At 52.0% G+C, this 21008-nt stretch overlaps 1 protein-coding gene across 1 annotated transcript; it reads right to left on the bottom strand.

The window, feature by feature from the left end:
- Positions 1 to 264: 264 nt before the first annotated feature.
- Positions 265 to 18612, bottom strand: LOC142435712 (uncharacterized). Its single transcript, XM_075539899.1, has 5 exons — positions 18549 to 18612; positions 14171 to 14389; positions 10480 to 10606; positions 8945 to 9095; positions 265 to 5269 (listed from the first exon to the last, which is right to left on the bottom strand). The coding sequence occupies exons 2-5, from the start codon at positions 14171 to 14173 to the stop codon at positions 3154 to 3156; spliced, it is 2397 nt and encodes a 798-aa protein (XP_075396014.1). The 5' UTR covers positions 14174 to 14389; positions 18549 to 18612; the 3' UTR covers positions 265 to 3153.
- Between the last annotated feature and the right edge of the window lie 2396 nt (positions 18613 to 21008).

Raw genomic sequence — 21008 nt, 5'->3', positions numbered from 1 at the left:
GAAGCTGGCATTCTAAACTTCTGACCTTGCAGTTTGCCGCCAAACACTTACCTGACTAGAACACCAGGTCACCTTGTAGTAGTTAGCGAGAAACACCGGAAAGGATCACTGTCCTTTCTGTGACTATATGTTCCGTGAAGGTTTACTTCAGTTACACATTCAAAACACGACCCTTGACATTTTTTAAAATGCTGTAACTTTTCTGTTGGTTGTCGAGTTTGCCCTGGTTGACCAAAGAAACAGATCCAAGAATACTCATATATGTATGTGTAACAGAACGCTTTATATCAAGAAGTATGACTCTAGCAAACACCCCAGCATGGTCCAGATCGAGTCCAAATGCCTGAACAGATTCTTAAGTCCAACAGTGGTTCATAAATCGCTCTTCCGATTCAATAACCCAGATTGTAGGAAGATTGAAGGTTGTAAGTGCAGTCTTGTGGTGCCACAACAGGAAGGTGAAGCAGAGAGGATGTTCCCAGGATCCTTCTTATGAGAAGGCCACACCCACAAGGAGGTATCATCAGGCTGTCACCCAGCTGATAGGCCAGACTCCACCCCTTTATTATGTAAATATCATGGACCAGGCCTTGTCTACTTGACTTTTACACAAATTTTTAAGATCATTTATTTTTATTAAATACTTTTATTGGGGGCTCTTACATCTCTTATCACAATCCATCCAGTCATCCATGGTGTCAAGCACATTTGCACATATGCTGCCCTCATTTTCAATGCATTTTCGTTCTACTTGAGCCCATGATATCAGCTCATTTTCCCCTCCACCCTCCCCTGCCCTACACAACTCTTTAGCCATAAAGAATTTTTAAAACAAAGGCAATAGAACCATACTTGCATCTAACAGGATAAAACTAAAATGCACACAACTCAAAATGTGGAAACCGCATTTAAACAGAATATTCTATACGTGTCCAAAACAAAACCATCCCAACAATTGCAGCTAAGTGAACACCTATATCATAAGCCTATAAACACATTCCCTGATTCATGAAAGCTTGTAAGCCAGCCACACATGCTTCTATCCTCCCCACTGTGAGGATCCAATTTCGACACTGCCCACCTACATCAACCCAATGATCTCAGGAGCCAAACGTTCTTTGATGTGAAGAATCTTCATTCCAGTTGGAACCTTGTGAAGTCTGCATCCATAAGCAGAGTCAAATCAGGGCAGGCCGTCCATAAAGTCAGCAGCACTACGCACCACGTCACCGGCTCAAAGATCTCATCTTCCTCTGGTCGGCTTCTGGTCAACTCAATGTGGGCTGCCTCACCAGGGTGCTCATTGGGTGGTTTGACTTTGGACCATGGGTCGCATCACAAATTCTCAACACCCCTAGCCCTCTTGAGCTAGTCCATGATCTGCACAATTCTTTACGTTTCAGAGCAGCCATGTTCTAGCCTTCTTCTCTAGTCCCTGAAAACAAGGTCCACTGGTGTCAGTAGCCAGACGCAACCTGTCTCTTTATTGCTACATTTCTCCCACTTCCACTCAACAAATGGATCCAGGTGGTCACCTAGCAAGTATTTCCAGTTTCAGTCTTACAGAGGAGTTTCTTCATTGCTCCAATTTTTTCCCCAGCTTCAGGCACAAACCAACAGTTCAAAATCCAAAGGTCACAGGCCCCCAGGCAAGTCTCTTTGAAATCAAATGTGCCCAGCACTCAAAATAGCAGGTGGGGCTTATTTTTTCACAACAGTTGCATGTCTGTCCTGTACACATTTAAAGCTCCAGTTAAATGAAAAGAAAATGTAAAACGGGAATTTTAAGTAACACAATTTTTCCTTAATAATCCATGGGTCGTGAAGACAGAATAGTTTTTATATTTAGTTAGCTTGTTTCTTTGAACAGGGATGTTGGCCCCACATATTGTTTTGTCTTTAGTATTTGCTTCTGCCTCCCCCAGACCCCACCCCTTCTCTATTGGGCTGGCCTCATCCATGGCTTGAGATGGTGTGTGAATCCGTGTGGATGATGCCTCCTCTCCACAGAAGAGGAAACCTTCTCGCTTGTCTGCTACGTCAATCGTAATTGTGTGAGTGGAACTCACGTCGACTGTTTATTACTCTTTCACCTTCCAACACATCTGTCCCATGAGCCGCTGTAAACACCATAGCAACTGTTTCCTCCATAAAAAGCAGGCCCCACGTGTAGCTGGAGCATTAAGGGAGTTATAGTGGCTCTCACATGAACCTCTGTAGGAAGCTCCACTGGGATGACGTGGTCACGACCAGGACGGTAGGAATCTCTACTGCCATCCCCTCTGGAGGGTCAATAAGGTGACTTGAGTGACCACAATCATGCTCCGTGTCTTCCCTTTTGTCCCGAGAACCGGTGTAACCTCTGCTTGAATAACTGTCTTCAGTAGACTCTCCATCATCTTTGGAATAAACATCCTTGCGGGAGGGCAGGGGCTCCCTCCGTGATGGGTCTGCTTACCTGTAGCTTCCATGTGATGCAGGAACGCTTCCTGCATTTCCCTGCTGCTGTGCACTAGTCCTGGGAGTGTTCTGTAAAGAAGTGCCCTGCACTTCCTGATGGAAGGACTCACTAGAAGTGGTTTCCTGGAAGCACTCGTAGTTACACTCACAAAATAGCCAGGGTCACCCACAGGACCCCCATGGGAAAAGGGTTCCCTGCTTCCTCCATAGACCCCGCTTCTACCTCTGCTTCAAGGACCTGGTGGTGGTCTATGTCTACTACGCTAAGTGTTGGTTCACTGGCTCGTTAGACTTTGATGGTTTCTCTATCTGAGGACTTTCTATTAGTATCTCTGGCTGCATCTTTAGCATCCGTTGGCCTTCTGAAGGTGACAAAAGACAGATCCTCCGGAATTGCTTGTTCCTCAGTCACTTGTCAGTACTTCTAAGATTCATCCGCATTTGCAAAATAATGCTGGGGTGGGAGGATTCTCTTTGTTTCTGTACTGAGCACTCTGATGAAGAGTTGCCCACGAGGGCAAGCTTTCACTGTTTTTCTCCAATGATGAATTTTAGCGGAATGGTGTCTGCTCTACGACACTGTGACCCTGCACCGACATTGGCGATTGGGTGAAGAGTGGCAGATGTGTTCAGGATTACTGGGAAGTGAGCTGCTGACATTCGAAGACCTCTACACGCTGGCTCCTAGTTTTGTCATAAGGCCTCCATGCAGTGAGTTTTCAGATGGGCTTTCAGCTGCGAGGACACCCGAAAGGCTTTTCCACACTTCCGACAGTCGTAAGGCTTCTCCCCAGTGTGAATCGTTTTGTGGACATTCAGGTGGGACAAATCGCTAAAGGCTTTACCACAATCCTTACATTGATAAGGTTTTTCCCCACTGTGGGTCCTGATGTGCAAAAGAAGGTTTGAAGATCTAGAGAAAGCTTTGCCGCACACTTTACAGTCGTATGGCTTCAGCCCCATGTGAGTTTTTACATGTTTAGTGAGGTACACGGGAATCTTAAAGACTTTCCCACATTGCTCGCATTTGTATGGCGTGTCTCTGCTGTGGGTCAGTAAGTGTTGCCTGAGGACTGAGGAATACCTAAATGACTTCCCACACTGCTCACATTTGTAAGGTTTCTCTCCAACATGGGTTCGCATATGCATCCTCACTGCAGACAAATAAGTAAAGGTCTTTCCACATTCCTTACAATCGTGAGGTTTCTCGCCCGTGTGAATTCTTTTATGGACAGGGAGGGCTGGGGCCTGCTTGAAGCTCTTCCCACAGTGCTCACAGGCGTACGGGCTCTCTCCGCTGTGCATTCTCACGTGCTTCATGAGGTCTGAGGAGCCGTGAAAGGCTTTCTCACATTGCTTACATTCGTAAGGCCTCTGTCCTGTGTGAATGAGCCCATGTTCAGATAAGCAATAGGGGTGACGCAAGGTTTTCCCGCATTCATTGCACGCATAAGGCCTCTCCCCACTGTGGGTTCTCAGGTGTGTAGTCAGATGGGAGGAACGCCCAAAGGCTTTCCCGCAGACCTCACATTTGTAAGGCCTCTCTCCGCGGTGTGTTTTGATGTGATGATTAAGGTACGAGGAGTGGGTGAAGGCTTTGCCACACTCTTTACATTCATAGGGCCGCTCCTCGCTGTGAGTGCTCCTATGTCTACTGAGGTGTGAGGAGTAGCTAAAGGCTTTCCCACAATCTTTACATTCATAAGGCTTCTCGCCGCTGTGGGTTCGTCTGTGTATCCTAAGGGAGGAGACCCGAGGAAAGGTCTTCCCACATTCGTTGCAAATGTAACGTCTCATTCCACTGTGGATCCCTTTATGTTGTGTGAGGGAGGCAACCTGGCTGAAGGCCTTCCCACATTCCTGACATTCATAAGGCTTCAGCCCATTGTGCGTTTTCAGGTGTCGACTAAGATTTGAAGAGCACCGGAAAGCTTTGCCACATTCTTTACACTCATACGGCCTCTCCCCACTGTGAATCCTTTTATGGATAATGAGGATGGAAGACTGAGTAAAGGTCTTCTCACACTCCTGGCATTTATAGGGCCTCTCTCCGGTATGAGTCCGAGCATGCTGAATGAGAGAGGAGGAAGAAATAAGGATCTTCCCACATTCCTGACACTGGTAGGTCCTCTTTCCACTAAGAACGTTATGCATGGCGAGCTTTGAAGACTGAGAAGAAACTTTCTCATCCTCCTGACATCCAGACGCCACGTGCTCCCTGTGAGTTTGCATGTGTTGCGTGAGCAACCAGGAAGATTCGAAGTCTCTCCCACACTGCGTACATAAGTGTTCCTTTCCGAAGTTTTGAAACGTTCTATGTAAAACTTGCGATGTCGGAGGACTATCGGGCTTAGCATGTTCTCTACCGTTACCACCTCTCAAATGGGTCTCAAAGGAGGAAAGACCATAGGAATTCTTCCTGCATTGATTACATTCACAGTGTTTCTCACCAGGGCATGTTGATACAGGATTCAGAAGAGTCAACATCCAACTGGCGTCCGCCTCACACCCCACCCTTTTACTACAGGTACTCCTTTGTTCCAGAGTTCCCAGAGCAGACGCTGGGCTCCCATGGCCACGGCAGGCTTCCCCACATTTCTTACACTGAAAGATGCTGCAGCCAGCGTGAGATTCCACACGACAGGACGGCGAGTTATCTGTGGCGGCCCCACCAAGCTGACTTGGTTGAGATAGATTTCCTCCGGGAGCAAGGCTTTGAGCTGCTGCAGTGCCATCTGGGATCTGGCTGAAGGTTGTGTCACACCTGCTGCCTTCATTATTTCCACAGAGACTCTCTTCTCTAAGGTCTCTGCAAAAATTAAAAGTCGGTTGAAAATAAATTTGTCCCTTTTTCAGTTTCACACACATGGATGAGGATACTATACTGTCAAAATTCTCGTTCAAAATTATGGGCATTAAGTGGATGAATGGCTACTGGGGGGAGTTGGGCGGGGAGGTTGGTGGGGAAAAGGGGAGCTAATAAAGAGTACAAGATGGAAGAAAATGTTCTGAAACTGTGGGGAGGATTGATCATATCTTCTTGATGTGACTAATTATTGAATTCTAGGGCATGTGAATGACATGCCAATAAAATGATTGAAAAATACAAAACTGAAAAGATCCTCAGAGCACATGATCTTAATGGTGGTTTTACATGTCGACAAATAGGTAGGATCTCTGGGGGCACAAGGAAGTACACACCACACAGCAGCACTCTACCAGGTCAGCAGTTTCAACACACCTATAGCTCAGCAGGATAAAAAACAAGTTTGCTGACTCCTGGACAGCTCTAAAGTCTGGGGACCCCAAGGGGAAATTCCACCTTGTCCTGTAAGGTCAGTGTAAGTTGGAACTGACCCAAGGTGAAGTGTACATCTCTGTGGATATCTGCACATGTGGACAGATTGATGGATGATGGGCACAGCTATGTGGGTCTATCTAAGCATGTTGTTTTCATATGTATCAGGGCTTGGAATCCGTTCAGGAAGATTCAGCAATTTCCAATGAGAATGAGGGCAGTGCCTCTGGAGGCTGCTGGACATCCCATCAGAGGGGTCACAAGGAAGAGAGCAGACAGGGTGCAGTACAACACTGACAACACACACAACTTTTGTCTAATTCTTTACTGCTTCCACCCCACTCCACTATCATGACCCCAGTTCTACCTTACAAATCCAGCTAGACCAGAGCATGTACACAGGTACAGATAAGAGCTGGATTCACAGGGAATCTAAGACAGATTAACCTCTCAGAACCAAAAATGAGAGTAGTCATACCAGGAGAAGAAGGGAAGGTGGGAGGGGGGAGAAGTAACAGATCACAAAGATGTACACATAACCCCCTCCCAGGGGGACAGACAACAGAAAAGTGGGTGAAGAGACATCAGTTAGTGTCAGACATGTAAAAAAAACAAACAATAAATTATCAAAGTTCATGAGGGAAGGAAGGTGAAGGAGGGGGAAAATGAGGAACTGAAAGCAAGAGCCCAAGTAGAAAAACAATGTTTTTATAATGTTGATTCAAGAGATGTACTTGATAAATGTAGGGAGTAAGGGAGAGTTCTGAGGGGCCGGCCCCAATCCGAACTACATGGTTAGCTGCCCCTCCCCCCAGGAGAATTTATTTCAAAGGACAGCACTGAATCTGCAGCTCCAGGAGAGGGGCATGTCTGAGGAGAACACTTGGCAGCAAATGAAGCGGGAGGGAGAGAGAGTGGAGCACATCCTGGTCCACCAACCCTTGAGGACTATATTCCCGCTCAGAGCAGCCAATCCACAGAGGGGACAACATGGGCAGCCCCACAATGAGACAAGACATCCCTCACTGACCCATAGCCGTACAGGAGACAACACAGGAAACACTTGTGGGAATTCTGCCCTATCTGACGCCACCCCAACGAGATAAAACACTAAGGGCATTCAACAGAACAGCAAGGGGAGCAGAGCAACAAAGTCCCCAGGATATAACAAAATTAGACTTTGGGGCCAGAGCTAGGCACCACCGAGCGACTCAACTGGAAAACATGCCTAAAGGCCAACAACAGTCCTTGAACTCACTACAGGCTTTTATTTCTTGTTGTTATGGGTTTTTTTTGTCATTGGCCTTTTGTTGGTTTGTTTTCTTTTGTTCCTTGGTTTTGCTCTGTCTTGTTTTTGTGCGTGTTATTATCTCCGCAGGTCTGTCTAAATAAGACAGGCTGGATGAACAATATGGAGGTGAAAACAATGGGACCGACAGTTCTGGGGGGACATGGAAGAAGGGGAGGTGGGGGTAAAGGTAGTGGTGTTAACAAACCCAGGGACAAGGGAACAACAAGTGATCCAAATCGGTGGTGAGGAGGGTGTAGGCGGCCTGGTAGGGTGTGATCAAGGGTAATGTAACCAAGAGGAATTACTGAAGCCCACATGAAGGTTGAGCATGATCGTGGGACAAGAGGAAAGTCAAAGGAAACAGAGGCAAGAGATAGGAGGTAAAGGGCATTTATAGAGGTCTAAATAAAGGCATGTACATATGAAAATATATTTATATATGAGGATGTGGAAATAGATCTTTGTGCATATAATTATAGGTTTAGTATTAAGGTAGCAGAAGAACAATGGGCCTCCACTCAAGCACTCCCTCAATGCAATACTTTGTTCTATTAAACTGGCATTCCATGATGCTCACCTTCCTGAGTCGATCGCTGAAGACAAATGGGTACATAAGCAAATGTGAAGAAAGCTGATGGTGCCCGGCTATCAAAAGAGATAGTCTCTGGGGGTCTTAAAGGCTTGAAGGTAAACAAGCAGCCATCTAGCTCAGAATCAACAAAGCCCACATGGAAGAAGCACACTAGCATGTGTAACCACGAGGTGGCGAAGGGACCAGGTATCGAGTACTGAAGAACAAAAAGTTGTGAGGGGGAATGCAGGGTGGAGACCCAAAGTCCATCTGTAGGCCACTGGACATCCCCTAATGGAAGGGTCGCGGGGAGGAGACGAGTCAGGGTGCAGTGTAGCAATAATGAAACACACAACTTTCCTCTAGTTCCTAAATGCTTCCTCCCCCGCACTATCATGATCCCAATTCTACCTTTCAAGTCTGGCTGGACCAGAGGATGTACACCGGTACAGATAGTAACTGGAAATACAGGGAATTCAGGGCGGATGATCCCTTCAGGACCAGTGATGTGAGTGGCGATAAAGGGAGGATAGAGGGAGGGTGGGTTGGAAAGGGGGAACTTATTTCAAGGACCTGCATTTGACCTCCTCCCTGGGGGATGGAAAAGTGGGGGAAGGGAGATGTGGGACAGAACAAGATATGAAAAAATAATAACATAAATTATCAAGGGTTCTTGAGGGAGGGGGGAAGGGGAGAAGGAGGGGAAAAATGAGCTGATGCCAGGGGCTTGGGTGGAGAGCAAACATTTTGAGAATGATGCTGGCAATCAATGTACAAACGTGCTTTACGCAATTGATGTGTGTATGGATTGTGATAAGAGTTGTATTAATCCCCTAAAGATTTTTTTTAAAAAGTGACTGTCAATAGATAAAAAGTTCACAATAAATATAATAAAAAGGAATATATTGGGGGGGAAAAGATGATGGCAGCAAACGTACTCAATAAATGTAGGCATGCATCGTGATCAGAGCTGTGTGAGCCCCTAATAAAATGTTTTAAAAATAAATAAAATGAGGGCAAGTCTATGCATAGGGTTACTCAAACTTTCCGGATCCCTAGGAACAGGATTACTAGATCCCTGTGGAGAGGGACACACGTGAAAAGAAGTGCAGCCAACTGTGAAGTCTGACTGGGGCTGATGTTTCTGTGGTCTCAGCGTCGGATGGCCAAAATATGAATGCAGCCTATGTAACACTCACAATACCTGTAAGAAGATTCTGGGGTCTGGACTTATGTGCACAAATATATTCAAGTGTGTTTTAATGTTGTGACACTGTGGTGTTTTCTCCTGGGGAAACGGATTCCTTCTGGGCCTGACGCTCACCTTGCTAGTCTCCCTGGGTCTTTGTGCTGATCTTCGCCGACGCGCCATTCAGAGACGTCGGCCTGCAAGGAGGACCAGGCGTCGTTCTTCCTGAATAGCAGCATCACACGGTCACGGGACAACTTTTCCTCATCGTTCTGGTTGGGAGAGGCTGGCACACCGAGTTGCGTTTTGCAAAATGAAACGAGAGAAAATAATTACTAAGGGAAGGCGGCTGATCTGGACAAAGAGGACATTGCCACGTTTCGCCGAGTGAGCACGTTGGCAGTGAATGGAAAGTCGTGTTTGAGAAAACACTTTCACCTGGATTAAGAGAGACGGCAAAAACATGTCTCCTTGGGAGGCGTGAACTGAAAGCTATGGGGCACAGCACACACACGACATCCAAAGAGCAAAGAGTGTTGATGACCACATGTAGGAGAGCACAGGGGAGAGAACATAGGTAAGGGTAGGAGAGCACGGGGGGAGGGCACAGGTGGGAGGGCACGGGGAGAGGGCACAGAACAGGTGAGCGGGCACAGGTGGGAGAGCAGAGGTGAGATTAGAAGAGTCTGCTTAGCTGTCCCGAAAGTCGTCTCCTCAGGCCAAGAGATATTTTCAAGATGGCTGATGTACATGTAATTCCCTTCATATAAAACAATTCTTTCTAAAACTGTAGGCTTCCTGGTATTTCCCACCATAGTGGTCTCAGGTGAGCCCCACAGGGATTGCCCTGTGGTGTTTTCTTGCTTCTCCCAGAGGACAGAAGGCAGCACTGGCCTGGTGCTCACAGAGCAAGGCACCGCAGGAGGGAGGACAGTGAACGGATCCCTGACACCAGGCGAGTGACTTTCACTTCAGGGCCTCTGAAGACGGACAGGTGTTCAGGCTTGTCTGCAGCAGTGTCAAAATGACAAACTTGTAAGTCAGCACCCTAAGATGTCTCTGCACATATCCCCGAAACCATTGAGTCTCACCCTGTCTTTACCATCCCTCGGCGTTGAGCCGACAACATCACCTAAAACACTATGGAGCCTCTGGGTTTCTAACCACAAGAAAATGGAAACTCATGGCGACACAGGCGGCCCCGTTTATTGCAAAAGGAGTGTATCTGAGGTCCACAGACCAGGGGATGGTGTCCGTGTGACCAATCCCTCTAGGATGCCCTTCAGCACCAGACGTGGAAGCAAAGTCAATGAAGATACCAATGTCTAGTAACTGTATGTTAAAAGGTGGGACAGCGGGGAATGAGCTGATACCCAGGGCTCAATTTGAAAGGAAATGCTTTGAAAACGATGATGGCAACGAATGTACACATGTGCTCGACACAATGCATGCTGGATGGATTGTGGTAAGAGCTGTATGAGCCCCCAATAAAATGATTTATTAAAAAGAGAAAGAAAATGATGACGGCAACATAAGCACAGACGTGCTTGACAGCATGCATGGATGTGTGGATTGTGATAAGAGCTAAAAGAGCCCCTGATAAAAATGATTAATAAAAAACCCCAAACAACAAACCAAGACAAGACCCATTCTTCCGACGTCATTCTCACCAACGGAGGCCAGGTGGGTCAGCGTCTCCACCATCACGTCCCTGTAGAGTCTCCTCTGAGCGAGGTCCAGCAGAGCCCACTCCTCCTGGCTGAAGACCACGGCCACGTCCTCAGGGACCACGGAGCCCTGAAACAGCCCACACGCTCTGGGTCAGGAAGCTCCCACGTCCCCCATGTGTCCAAGAGCTCAGCGTGCAGCAGACCCCACAGGCGTCTCTACCAAGGACCACCCTTAGGAAATGCCATCACCCTCCTCTGTTCGCCAACCGCAAAGACTTCCTCAAGGACAGCATGTGCTCCCAAAGCCTCACAGCACACGGAAGCCATCCCTCCACGGTGCACTGCCCGTCGGGGAAGTCTTTCCCCGTCTGTTACGGCCCAGGACAGGGAGAAATGCCACCTCTTCACTTTCACAAGCACACACAGCCACACCTCCTTGGACAGCGCCCAAGAGCAATCTCCACAAAGCACAGGGGCAATCACCTGGGACAGACAAGGTTGACTGAGCCAACCCCGCCAGTAGGAACATGTGGGATTCCTCAGGGCGCAGTCTGATTGGACGGCAAAGAGATCAATGGCCTTGTATGGCCCAAACCCCCCTCTCTTCCTCTCTGGTGATCAGACCACCATGCTGCTGCTGTAGCTAGCTGTCGGCCTCCACTTATGAGCTGCTCCACCTCTGGGACAGCCAACCCGAGGATCCTGTGCTAGAGCTTGCGGTTCCTCAGAGACCGGCTTCTCCACAGCTGGTGCACACGCTTGAGCCGGAGGCTGGTGGGTCCTGCCGTCCTGCATTGCTTGAGTTCCACATCCCATCCGGGCCTGCTTCTCTAAGCTCCTGAGTTGCTGTTGGTGACCCGCCCTGCTGTGTGCTGCCTGTGGGCAGACCCTGCCTGGCTTGTCCGATGGAGACCCAGCTGTCTGCTTCCTTGACCTTGGGCCAGGCAGCCCTCCAGAGTTGAAGGACTTCCAGTCTATTAACTGTTCCATGGAAGTGAGTTGAACTGAGCCCTCTGTCCTGCTGTGTGGACTGATTAGCTGTTATATTCCTTTGTGCTGTATAAACCTACACACACACACACACACACGCACACACACACACACACAAAACCCTAAGTGTCCTGGTTTTGTTTCTCTAGAGAACTCTGCCCAACACTTCAATCAACCCCTTGCTGAGCCAAGAAAAAGAAGCAGGTGGACTCGTCTTGAAGGATTAATTTCTCCACGATGTCCTTCCTCTCTACGGACATTGTCTAGTGGCTGCTCGGCCGGTTCCTGCTCAGTAAAACCTTGGCTGACACAGAGCCTGGCTGAGCAGGAGGGAAAACCCTGCTTCCTCTGCCCAGACCTGTGCTCCCTGGACACACCTGTGGCTCAGAGATGATCCGGCCCTTCCACGCATGGCGACAGTGACATCGGATGCACAGATACGGATTTGTCTGGAGTTGGGAGCACACAGTGGCTACCTGCCTGTGTCGTTAACGGAGACGCAGGAAAGAGAAAAACAAGCTGCCAACGAGCACAGCATCTCACGTGTTTGAGAGTGGAGCGCATATTTCACCAAAACGGACAGAATTCTTGCATCAAAGACTCTCAAGTCCCTTCCTTATAAAGCAGTGGTTCCCACCTTCCTCAGGCCGCAGCCCTTTCACACACTTCCTCGTGTGGGGGTGACCCCGGAGGTGGGCGTATCTGCATGTGCACGGACCCGCCTGGAGGACAGAGGAGCGGTGTCTCCGTTCCTTGGGAATATGGTCTTAGGCAACCCCTGTGAAAGGGTCGTCGGGTCCCCAAAGGGGTCGGGGACCCCAGGTTGAGAAGAGCTGTTATCAAGTGCCCAGGAGTGATTTTCTCCCTTCATGACCCCGTGTGTCTCTTCATGAGTGATGCACTTTACACAGATGCGGCACACTGGGGGCTCAGCAGCAGGGATCAACGATGGCTACCTTCATTTAGCGCGCAGGCAAAGGGAGTAACGTCATCAACTGAGAAATCACCCACTGCGGAGACAGAGAGGCGCAGGAAAAGCCGTGCCGCCTCAATTCTAGAAATCTGCAAGCAGACTGGGATGATCCTGCCCTCGCTCACATCTCACACGCTCACGACGTCAGAGGGCAAGCATTAACTGTGGGGAACACGCTCATGATGTCACTGGATAATCATTCGCTTTTGGGAACACGCCATGACGTCGCAGGATCAGCATCAAGGTTGGGAAAGGTCACTTTTGTGAACAGCGCTGCACTTCTTCAGCCACGATGCACACACTTGACTATGTGACACGGAACGTACATGCTCAGTCCCCGTTCTCACAATCATGAAACCATCCATCATTCAGAATGAGCCGCTCTGAACGCTGGGCTGAGATCGTGGGGTCAGCGGGTCGTAACACCAGCTGCTCGGGGGAAGGGCAGGGCTTTCTCCCCCTGTAAAGAATTAGAGCCTGGAAACTCAGAGGCCCTGCAGCCCGGTCCTGGAGGGGCCGCTAAGTCGACATCCACTCAACGGCGGTGAGTTTGGGTTTTCGGTTTCATCCACTCGTACAAACCACAAAGGTGACTATGAACTCTGCTGCTAAGCAAAGATCTAAGGACATTGTGGTTTTAAAAGCTGCCCTTTATCTCAGCCGGAGAACACTGCAAACTAGAATTTTTAAACCGTAAGGGATTCTACCAAGATCAATCAGTGTCACAGGGATCTTTAAAGGACCGTCGCAAGATTACTTCAGCTTGGGGCAGGTTTAAATCCCTTAAAACACAGGCACGGCTCTGCACTTGGGCATTTCCTGTCCCTTACACTCAAATCCTGGGGGTAACAATGCTACGGGCTTGATGGAATTTTTTCTGATGAAATGGAAAATTCAAGAATTTACACACACACACACACACACACACACACAGCTTATATTTAGTCTCTACCAAATGAGAAAGCACTGTCAACAGTCACATAACACCTGGGATGTACATATATGTACGTGTATGTGTGCACCTACATGTATACATGCACACGTATACACACATACACATACGTGTGTATATATGTATGTGTGTGTGTATATATATACATATATATGAAATCAGGCTAGGTAGGAGGCCGAGGATCATTGTTGGAGACTCTGCGTCCACACACAGGGAAGCCTTCAGGGAAAGCATTCTTTGGCAAAAACATCACACTGGACTGGAGTTGCAAACACAATCCCAGCGGGACAGACTGCCCCTAGTTCCTGCCTGGATGACACCAGAGGACACCCCTCCAAGACCCATCATCAGCCAGGAGGCCCCCCGACGGCATCTTCCTGACTCTATCCCAGGACAGCAGGAGGGGCTGTTTTCCAATTTCATAGCAACTGTTCAGGCGCCTGGAGGCACACGGGAAACCGCAGAGAGGACAGGGGGTCTCTGGAGGCCGTGTCTCAGCAGAGAGCAGCAGCGGGCAGAGAGCCGTGGCCCACGGGTCCAGGCTGGCGTCACCTAAGAGAGGTGAAACCAGGCGCCCAGACCACGAAGCCTCATCTGTACCCAGAGGGGTTGGTCCAGTGACACGGAGGAGCTCAGGGCCCCTCCCGGGACTGGGCACCCTGCTCCCTGCTGGGCTCCCCCTTCACTGAGCATCCAGGCGCCCGGCTGTTCCCTCACAGAGCAGGTCCGTCTGACTCACATACAGGTGCTCACAGCCCTGCTTGCTGCAAACTCACCATCTCCTCGCTGCAGATCCCGCGCGTCGGGGGCACGGTCGTCTCTCAGCCCGAGGGATGGGAGTGGACACAGGGCAGAGAACACTCAGAAGAAGATGAGTTCTGATTGGTGCACGCAGCAGCCGGCCAGAGAGGTGCACGTCCTTCCTGGGATGGTGTGGGTGAGCCAGACGGTCCCCTAGCTGAGTCGGGCTGGGTGTCAGGACGCAAATGTGAGCGCTGTGGAGAGGCGGACGACACAGAGGGTGAAGCAGCAAGAAGCGGTTGGTCTTAGGGCTCTGAGCCAGGATGGGCCGGACGTTCACAGCACCGAAGGTGGACCAGGCCTGGGCACCCAGGGTCTGCTCCACCCCTTTCTCCTTCAATACAGGAAGTTTAAAACCCTGCTGGACCCACAGCCGTGGAAACTCTAGGGCAGTGGTTCTCAACCTCCCTTTCACGCACCACCTCCTGCGGTGGTGACCCCCCACCATAAACTTAGTTTCGTTGCTACTTCATCACTCAGTTTGCTACTGTGATGAATCGTCATGGAAATGTCTTTTTTTTTTATTAATGAATTTATTTTATTTCAGCTTCCCCGGGGAGTCAGCGTGTAGAACCACATCCATCTATTGCATAGTCCAAGGACCCAGGATGTATTTTCATTGGTAGAAATTGAACAAAAGTAAACATAGTTAAAGCGTAACAAAGTAAATACAATAAAAACCTCTTCTCTTGTGCCTTCAACACTAGCCTTTCACTTCCTTTATTGCATTTTATTTAAATGTTTCTTTTCTTTTTTAATCATTTTATTGGGGGCTCATGCAACTGTTACCACAACCCATAACGGTTTCACTGCCTTCACACCGCTGCCCCACACACGTAGAAGGCTGTACTGAAGAGAGAGGCTAACGCGGCGCCCATCCTAGGCCACCACCAGTCTGTCAGTGTGTCTGTCCTGCTGGGGTGGCTGCGGCCATTCTGCAAGCTTCAGGCACTGGTACCTCACATGTCACCACGGTCACCCCGGGGAGGAGGTTTTCAGCAGCTTCCAGACTGAGAGGCGACGACTGAGAAGGAATCGGCCGCCTGCTCTGAAGGAGGGAGATGCTGGAAACCTCCCGTGAGCAAGCGCCCTGGGACCTCGCTCACATGCTGACAGCCTGATGGCTGAGAGCAGAAGGCTGTCAGAGACAGTGCCGGGCCGCGGATCCGCAGGCACTGAAACTGTGACTGAGGAGGCGCTGCCAGCTCCAGGGGGTCCTAGGGAACCCGCGGGAGTCAGCAGGCCCTGAGGGTCTGCATTTGCTCCAGAGGGGCGGAGGTGAGCGTGCTACCATGCAATGTATCTGACTCCTTCATTCGACCCTTCGACCCTCTCTCCTGTCTCCCAGCCTCCGTGACTTTACTATCACCTTTACACATCATCGACGTACATTTGCGCCTTCCGGCCCTTCGGTTGTGGGAGGCTGGTTTCCCCTGACACTCAACAAGTCTTAAAACAGAAAGAACTCAGGAAACTTGAAGATTCCATGGGCAAAAAACGGACTCCCGGTGGCATAGTGGATATGCTTGGCCTGCGAGCCGCATGGTCAGCAGTTCAAACCCACCAGCCTCTCCCAGGGAGAAGGCCTGGGCTTTCTACTCCCATAAGCAACGCCGGTCTCGAGAAGCCACCAGGCGTCGCTGAGCATCAGCATGAAATTAATGGCAGTGAGTGAATGAGTGATGTACAAAAAAATTGAACGATGCAGGAAGCAAAGAATGTGGAACGAACGCAGAGTTATTGTACGACAAGGTAGCAGCCGACCCAAAGCCCATCTGTAGGCCACTGGACACCCCCTTACAGAAGGTCGCGGGGAGGAGAGGAGCCAGTCAGAGTGCAGTGAAGTAACGATAAAACATAAAACTTTCCTCTGGTTCCTTCCCACCCACCCCACTATCCTGATCCCAATTCTACCTTACAAATTAGACTAGAAAAGAGGATGTACACTGGTACAGATAGGCACTGGAAACACAGGGAATCCAGGACAGATGATCCCTTCAGGACCAGTGGTGAGAGTGAGAGGGTGGAGGGAGGGTGGGGCAGAAAGGGAAAAGACATTGTGCTTGTGCAGCAAGGAGGAGGAAGGCCTTCTAGGAGACGGTGCCTGCAGATGTCAGACACGGGAGCAGTGGTCAGGATGGGACAAGACTGGGCAGTGCTTTCTCTGCTGTGCGCAGCCTGGCTGCGGGTGAGAACCCCCTGGATGCACCCAACAACCACTGACACGTGATTAATCCTTGTTCATGTTGTGGTGCACATTTTGGTTTTCCCCCTTTTATTCACCCCCCTAATTTGTTCTGAAACGAATTGCTACGCCCTGTTTTCCAGTAGCCTGGGATTCCTTAACACTCCGTATTTCAACCTGGTCACAAATCCACCAACAAATAAGCCAGGAACTCGGTTGCCTTTCCCTAGAAGGGCAACTGCACGCCTATGTGCCCATTTCTCTCCACACGGCCGGCCCCCCAACCGAGCCGACCCCTGATCTTTCATTTCCAGATCTGGGTGGAAAATGTTCTATTTCTCACCCGGCTCTTTCTGATCACATCTCACCCTCCCTTTCAGCATTTTCGCTATCAGCACCCCCTTATTCACTCACTTTCCCAGTTCCCCCTTTGTAATCTGCAGCAAAGGCTGCAGAATCGGAAATCAGATGCCCACTTCCGAGGACCCTGCGTCAACGTTCACGTGCAGACCAGCTCCACAGGCAGGAAGACGGGACAGAGAGGCTGTCTGCACCCGGTACCTGTGCTGAACAAAGATTACCTGCCAACAACGCAAGGGAGGCTCTGCAGCAAACCAGGCACACATTAGACACCTCTGGGCAAGGTCACCTGAGCACCTCGGCTAGAAACCATCAACGCTGCATCCTACAGCCAAGCACAGCCCATACCCTCAGCCACACACACAGCCACCTACCGCCCCTGCAAGTGGGGTGAAAAGGGACTTAAAAAAAAGGATCTGAGCTCGGCGGTTCTCAACCTGCCCAAGGCCGCGACTCCCGAACATCACAATATTCTTCATCGCTGCCACGCTGCTACTGTGCTGAATCGTCAGGTCACTGTCTGATCGGCAGGATGCAGCGTCAGTGTGAGAAATCGCACATCATTAGAGCACAGGGATTCCTCACAGATGCGACACGTCATTCTGGACGATGAAGTGCTGACATCGAACGATAAACGAGTGACGCTTCGTCGTGAAGCAGGATGGGCAGCAGGGAAACAGTCTTCAGGCCGGGTTCCCACAGGTGGGCGCCTCTGCACGTGGGCGACGCGCCCGGGGACAGAGGACGGAGGAGCGGGGTCTCGGTGCCCAAGACCATCGGAAACGTGTGTTTTGCGATGGTCCTGACTTAGGCGACCCTGTGAAAGGGACGTTCCAGCCCCCAAAGGGGTCGCGACCCCCAGGCTGAGAACCACTGACTGCTCTGGCTCCTTCTCAGTTCCAGCTCCTCCTCTGGGTCCTCAGTCTCCCTTTGCGGCCACTTCCCCTCCGGGCTTGTCGTGCTCCCCGATGCTTCCACTTTCGGGTGCAAGGCGCCCACCCCGCCCCCCACGCTGCAGGGGCGGCCTCAGAGGGCATCCATCGACCACCTGAGCCCCTAGTGCCCGGCGTCCTGAGAGACGCGGGGAATTGCTAACCTGCTGCCGCCGCGGGAATTCCTTCCGCCGAGAAGCAGCGGGAAAAGCCACCCAACAAGCGCTTTCACGGGTCCACGGCTCGCGTCCATCCTCCAGAACGACCGACAACTGCCGGACGTGCAGGCTCCACCCGCCTCGCTGACAGCCCGCCTTTCGGGGTTCGCCGCACCCTCTTCCTCGCCCACGAGCCGCCCCTCAAACCCAGCGCCTCCAGGGACCCTGCCCCCCGCGTCCCCCTCAGGGCCGGCGCGTGCTCGCCCCGGCGCGGACACCTCAGGGGACGCCGCAGGGACCCGCCGCGGACCGTCCGTCCGTCTGTCCGTCCGCCCCGCCGCGCAGGGGGCCGACCCGGAACGAGGACCGGAAACCGCCGGGGCCGCGTCCCCGCCGAGCCGGGTCCCCTCAGGCCTGAGGGCCGCAGCGCGGTCAGGGCCGCCGTCCCCTCCCCGCCCCGCCGCCCGCCTGCGCCCGCGGGCCGGCCCGGAGCCCCCTCCCCGCGCTCGAGACGCTCGGCGCCCCGACTCCGCACGCGCCCCGCCCCCCGGGCCCCGGCGGGGACGCGGCACCTGAGGCGGCACCGAGACGCGCAGCTGCGCCCGGCTCCTCGGCGTCCGCGCGGCGCGGCGGGTCGGGGGGCGGGAGGGGCGCGGGGGCGGCGCCCGCACCGGGGACGGGGCACCGGGCTCTGCGGACGCGGGAAACCGACACGCACCTTGCGAGCGCCGGTCCGCTGCGGGCTGCCGGGCGGGGAGGGCACCTCCGCTTCCGGTGTGAGGCCCGCGGGAGCAGCACTAGAGCGCGTCCGGGCGGAAACACGAACCGCTGCGACTGCTGGGAGCAAGGTTCCGCGGCGCCCGCGTGCACGCGCGCACACGGGTGAGACTCGCGCGCGTCACGGACTGCAAGGTCACGCGCAGTCATGTCGGCATCGCAGGTTCGGAAGCGCCGCCGCCGTCGGAGCGCTCACCGGGCAGACCTGCAGGGAGCACGTGGGCTCCTAGCGCTGGAGGGTCAGTGTTTCCACCCGGGCTTCTATTACAGGCACTTCCACCGGGCCTCTGACGTCATCCTGCGAGGTGGGCGCGCCGGCGGCGTGAGGCGACGTCTCCTCGGGGTCCCGGGACCTTCGGGGGCGCTTCTTGAGGGCGATTCGGCGCGTTTTGCTGGGTTTCGAGATGTCGTTTTCCTCTGAGGGGAGCCGCGTGCCGCGCCGTCCCCGCCTCGCGAGGCAGCAGCTGCTCGTCCTGCAAGTTGGTTCTGCGTCGTTCTCCGCCGCGGGCGGAGCAGGGAGCTCGGAGCTGCCGGGGCCCGAACTGCTGACCCTGCGGTCGCACCTGACGCCCAGCCGGGCCTCCCCCGGGCGCTCCACCGAGAAGGGGCTCGCGTACCTGGTCCGGTCAGCCGGCCAGGAACTGCCCAGGAGGAGGCCTGGGAGGACGCTGCCGGGAGGGACGGGCCGGCCCGACAGAGCGCCCCTGAGCACCGGGGAGGCCCCAGACGGCGGACGCAATGCAAGGGCCCAGGGAGGAGGGACTGGACGTCCACACGGCCCCCACGGGGCACTGCCTGCACCCTGGGGCTTGCGACGGGAGCACAGCATGCAGTCTGGGGCGCCAGGGCGCTCAGGTGCGGGAAGACGGGTGCCTGAGGGAGGTCGGTCCCTGCAGACGACCAGCCAGCAGCAGAAGCCTCGCCACGAACCCGGCCTTTTGCTGTGAAGTCCACCGTTAGCCAAATATCAACTCACTGCCATTGAGTCAATGCTGACGCCTAGCGACCCTCTGCGGGTGGAGGAGGGGAAGGAGAGAGGCCAGGAGGAGGGAGAGGGGGAACTGGGAGGAGGAGGAGGGAGGAAGTGGGGTCGGGGTAGGAGCCCAGTCTTTCTCTAGAGGAGCTGCAGGTGGTTCCGAACTGCCTACCTTGCACATCTCAGCCCAACACATAACCGGGGGCCAAATAAAGTTGCTCCTTGTAGGAAACCTGACCTATAACACTGCCCTATTCATGGTGCTTGAGACACGATCTCCACGTTTCGGTGTTTTCTATGCACCCCCCCCCCACCTGTTGGTCATGCTTTTAGGGTCCAGCTTCACGGCTGACCAGGTCTGTCAGTGGTTATGCGTTGGGCTGCGACTTGCAAAGTGCGCTCCAGACGCTCCTCAGGAGACAGACAGTGCTTTCTAAAGAGGTTCAGGCTGTGGGGGAACAGGGCAGGGGCCCCATGGGGTTGCCATGGGTCAGAATTGACTCCATGACAGTGAGGTTTTTCTCTTTAAGGGCCCTTTGGACGTCATTTCCAAAGTCTCCCCTTCAATACTGACTCTTTCTGTTCAAAACTTCTCTGACTCTGTGATAAGGATGTTTAAATTGAGTCCGGGACTGAGATAAGAATAGTAGACGACGGGGTGTTTGTCCAAGCATGTACAAATGTCAGCCTAATTACAAAAATATTCCACCTTTGTACACTGTAGCTTTTAGAAAAACCACATACTGTTACAAGCAGTGTTTGGAGGAAAACTGCAAGCTAAAGATTATATATATATAGATTATATTATATATTATATTAATATATACAATATTATATTATATATAATATTATGTTATATATATAGACACCTGGGCGTGTTATGCCTATAAGCTTCTCTCAGGTCGAAGCTTGGGGTCCACACTCTGTACTTCACAGTCTGGTGTGGTCGCTCAGCGCTGAGTCCCAGATTAAACGCAATAAACCTCCTTGAGCTGCCCCCGGTCTCTGCTCGTTCTGCTTATTCAACAACCTGCTTACAACAACTCTTGTCTGAATTTCACCCCTCACCTGATATGTTTCTCATGAGCTGGACAAGAATGGAAGAGTGGAGACACTTGTAACTCTGAGCCTCCTCCCGGTTACAGTCCTCTTGTTCAAGGCAGTTTCCAAGCCGGTCAGAGCCACACGGAATCAACCAAATGAGAAGCTTTGATTGAATGCCGGCGACTGGGAATCAGCTGTCGCTCCATCCTCTCCATCTGAGCGCAGCATGACACGTGGGTTATAAAGCATGAAACACAAGTGGGGGTGCGGGGGCTCCAGGTGGGAAGGTTCTGGGGGAATTTCCGACGTGTTCAGTCCTGGGGTGAGGGGTTCCTAGCAACTGCTAATTTCAAAACTCGTCTCTGTGACCTGGCAGGTCTG

Source organism: Tenrec ecaudatus, chromosome Y, assembly GCF_050624435.1.
Source record: "Tenrec ecaudatus isolate mTenEca1 chromosome Y, mTenEca1.hap1, whole genome shotgun sequence".
Taxonomy (NCBI): domain Eukaryota; kingdom Metazoa; phylum Chordata; class Mammalia; order Afrosoricida; family Tenrecidae; genus Tenrec; species Tenrec ecaudatus.
The sequence above is the reverse complement of the archived record's forward strand: the minus strand, read 5'-3'. Positions and strand labels throughout refer to the sequence as shown.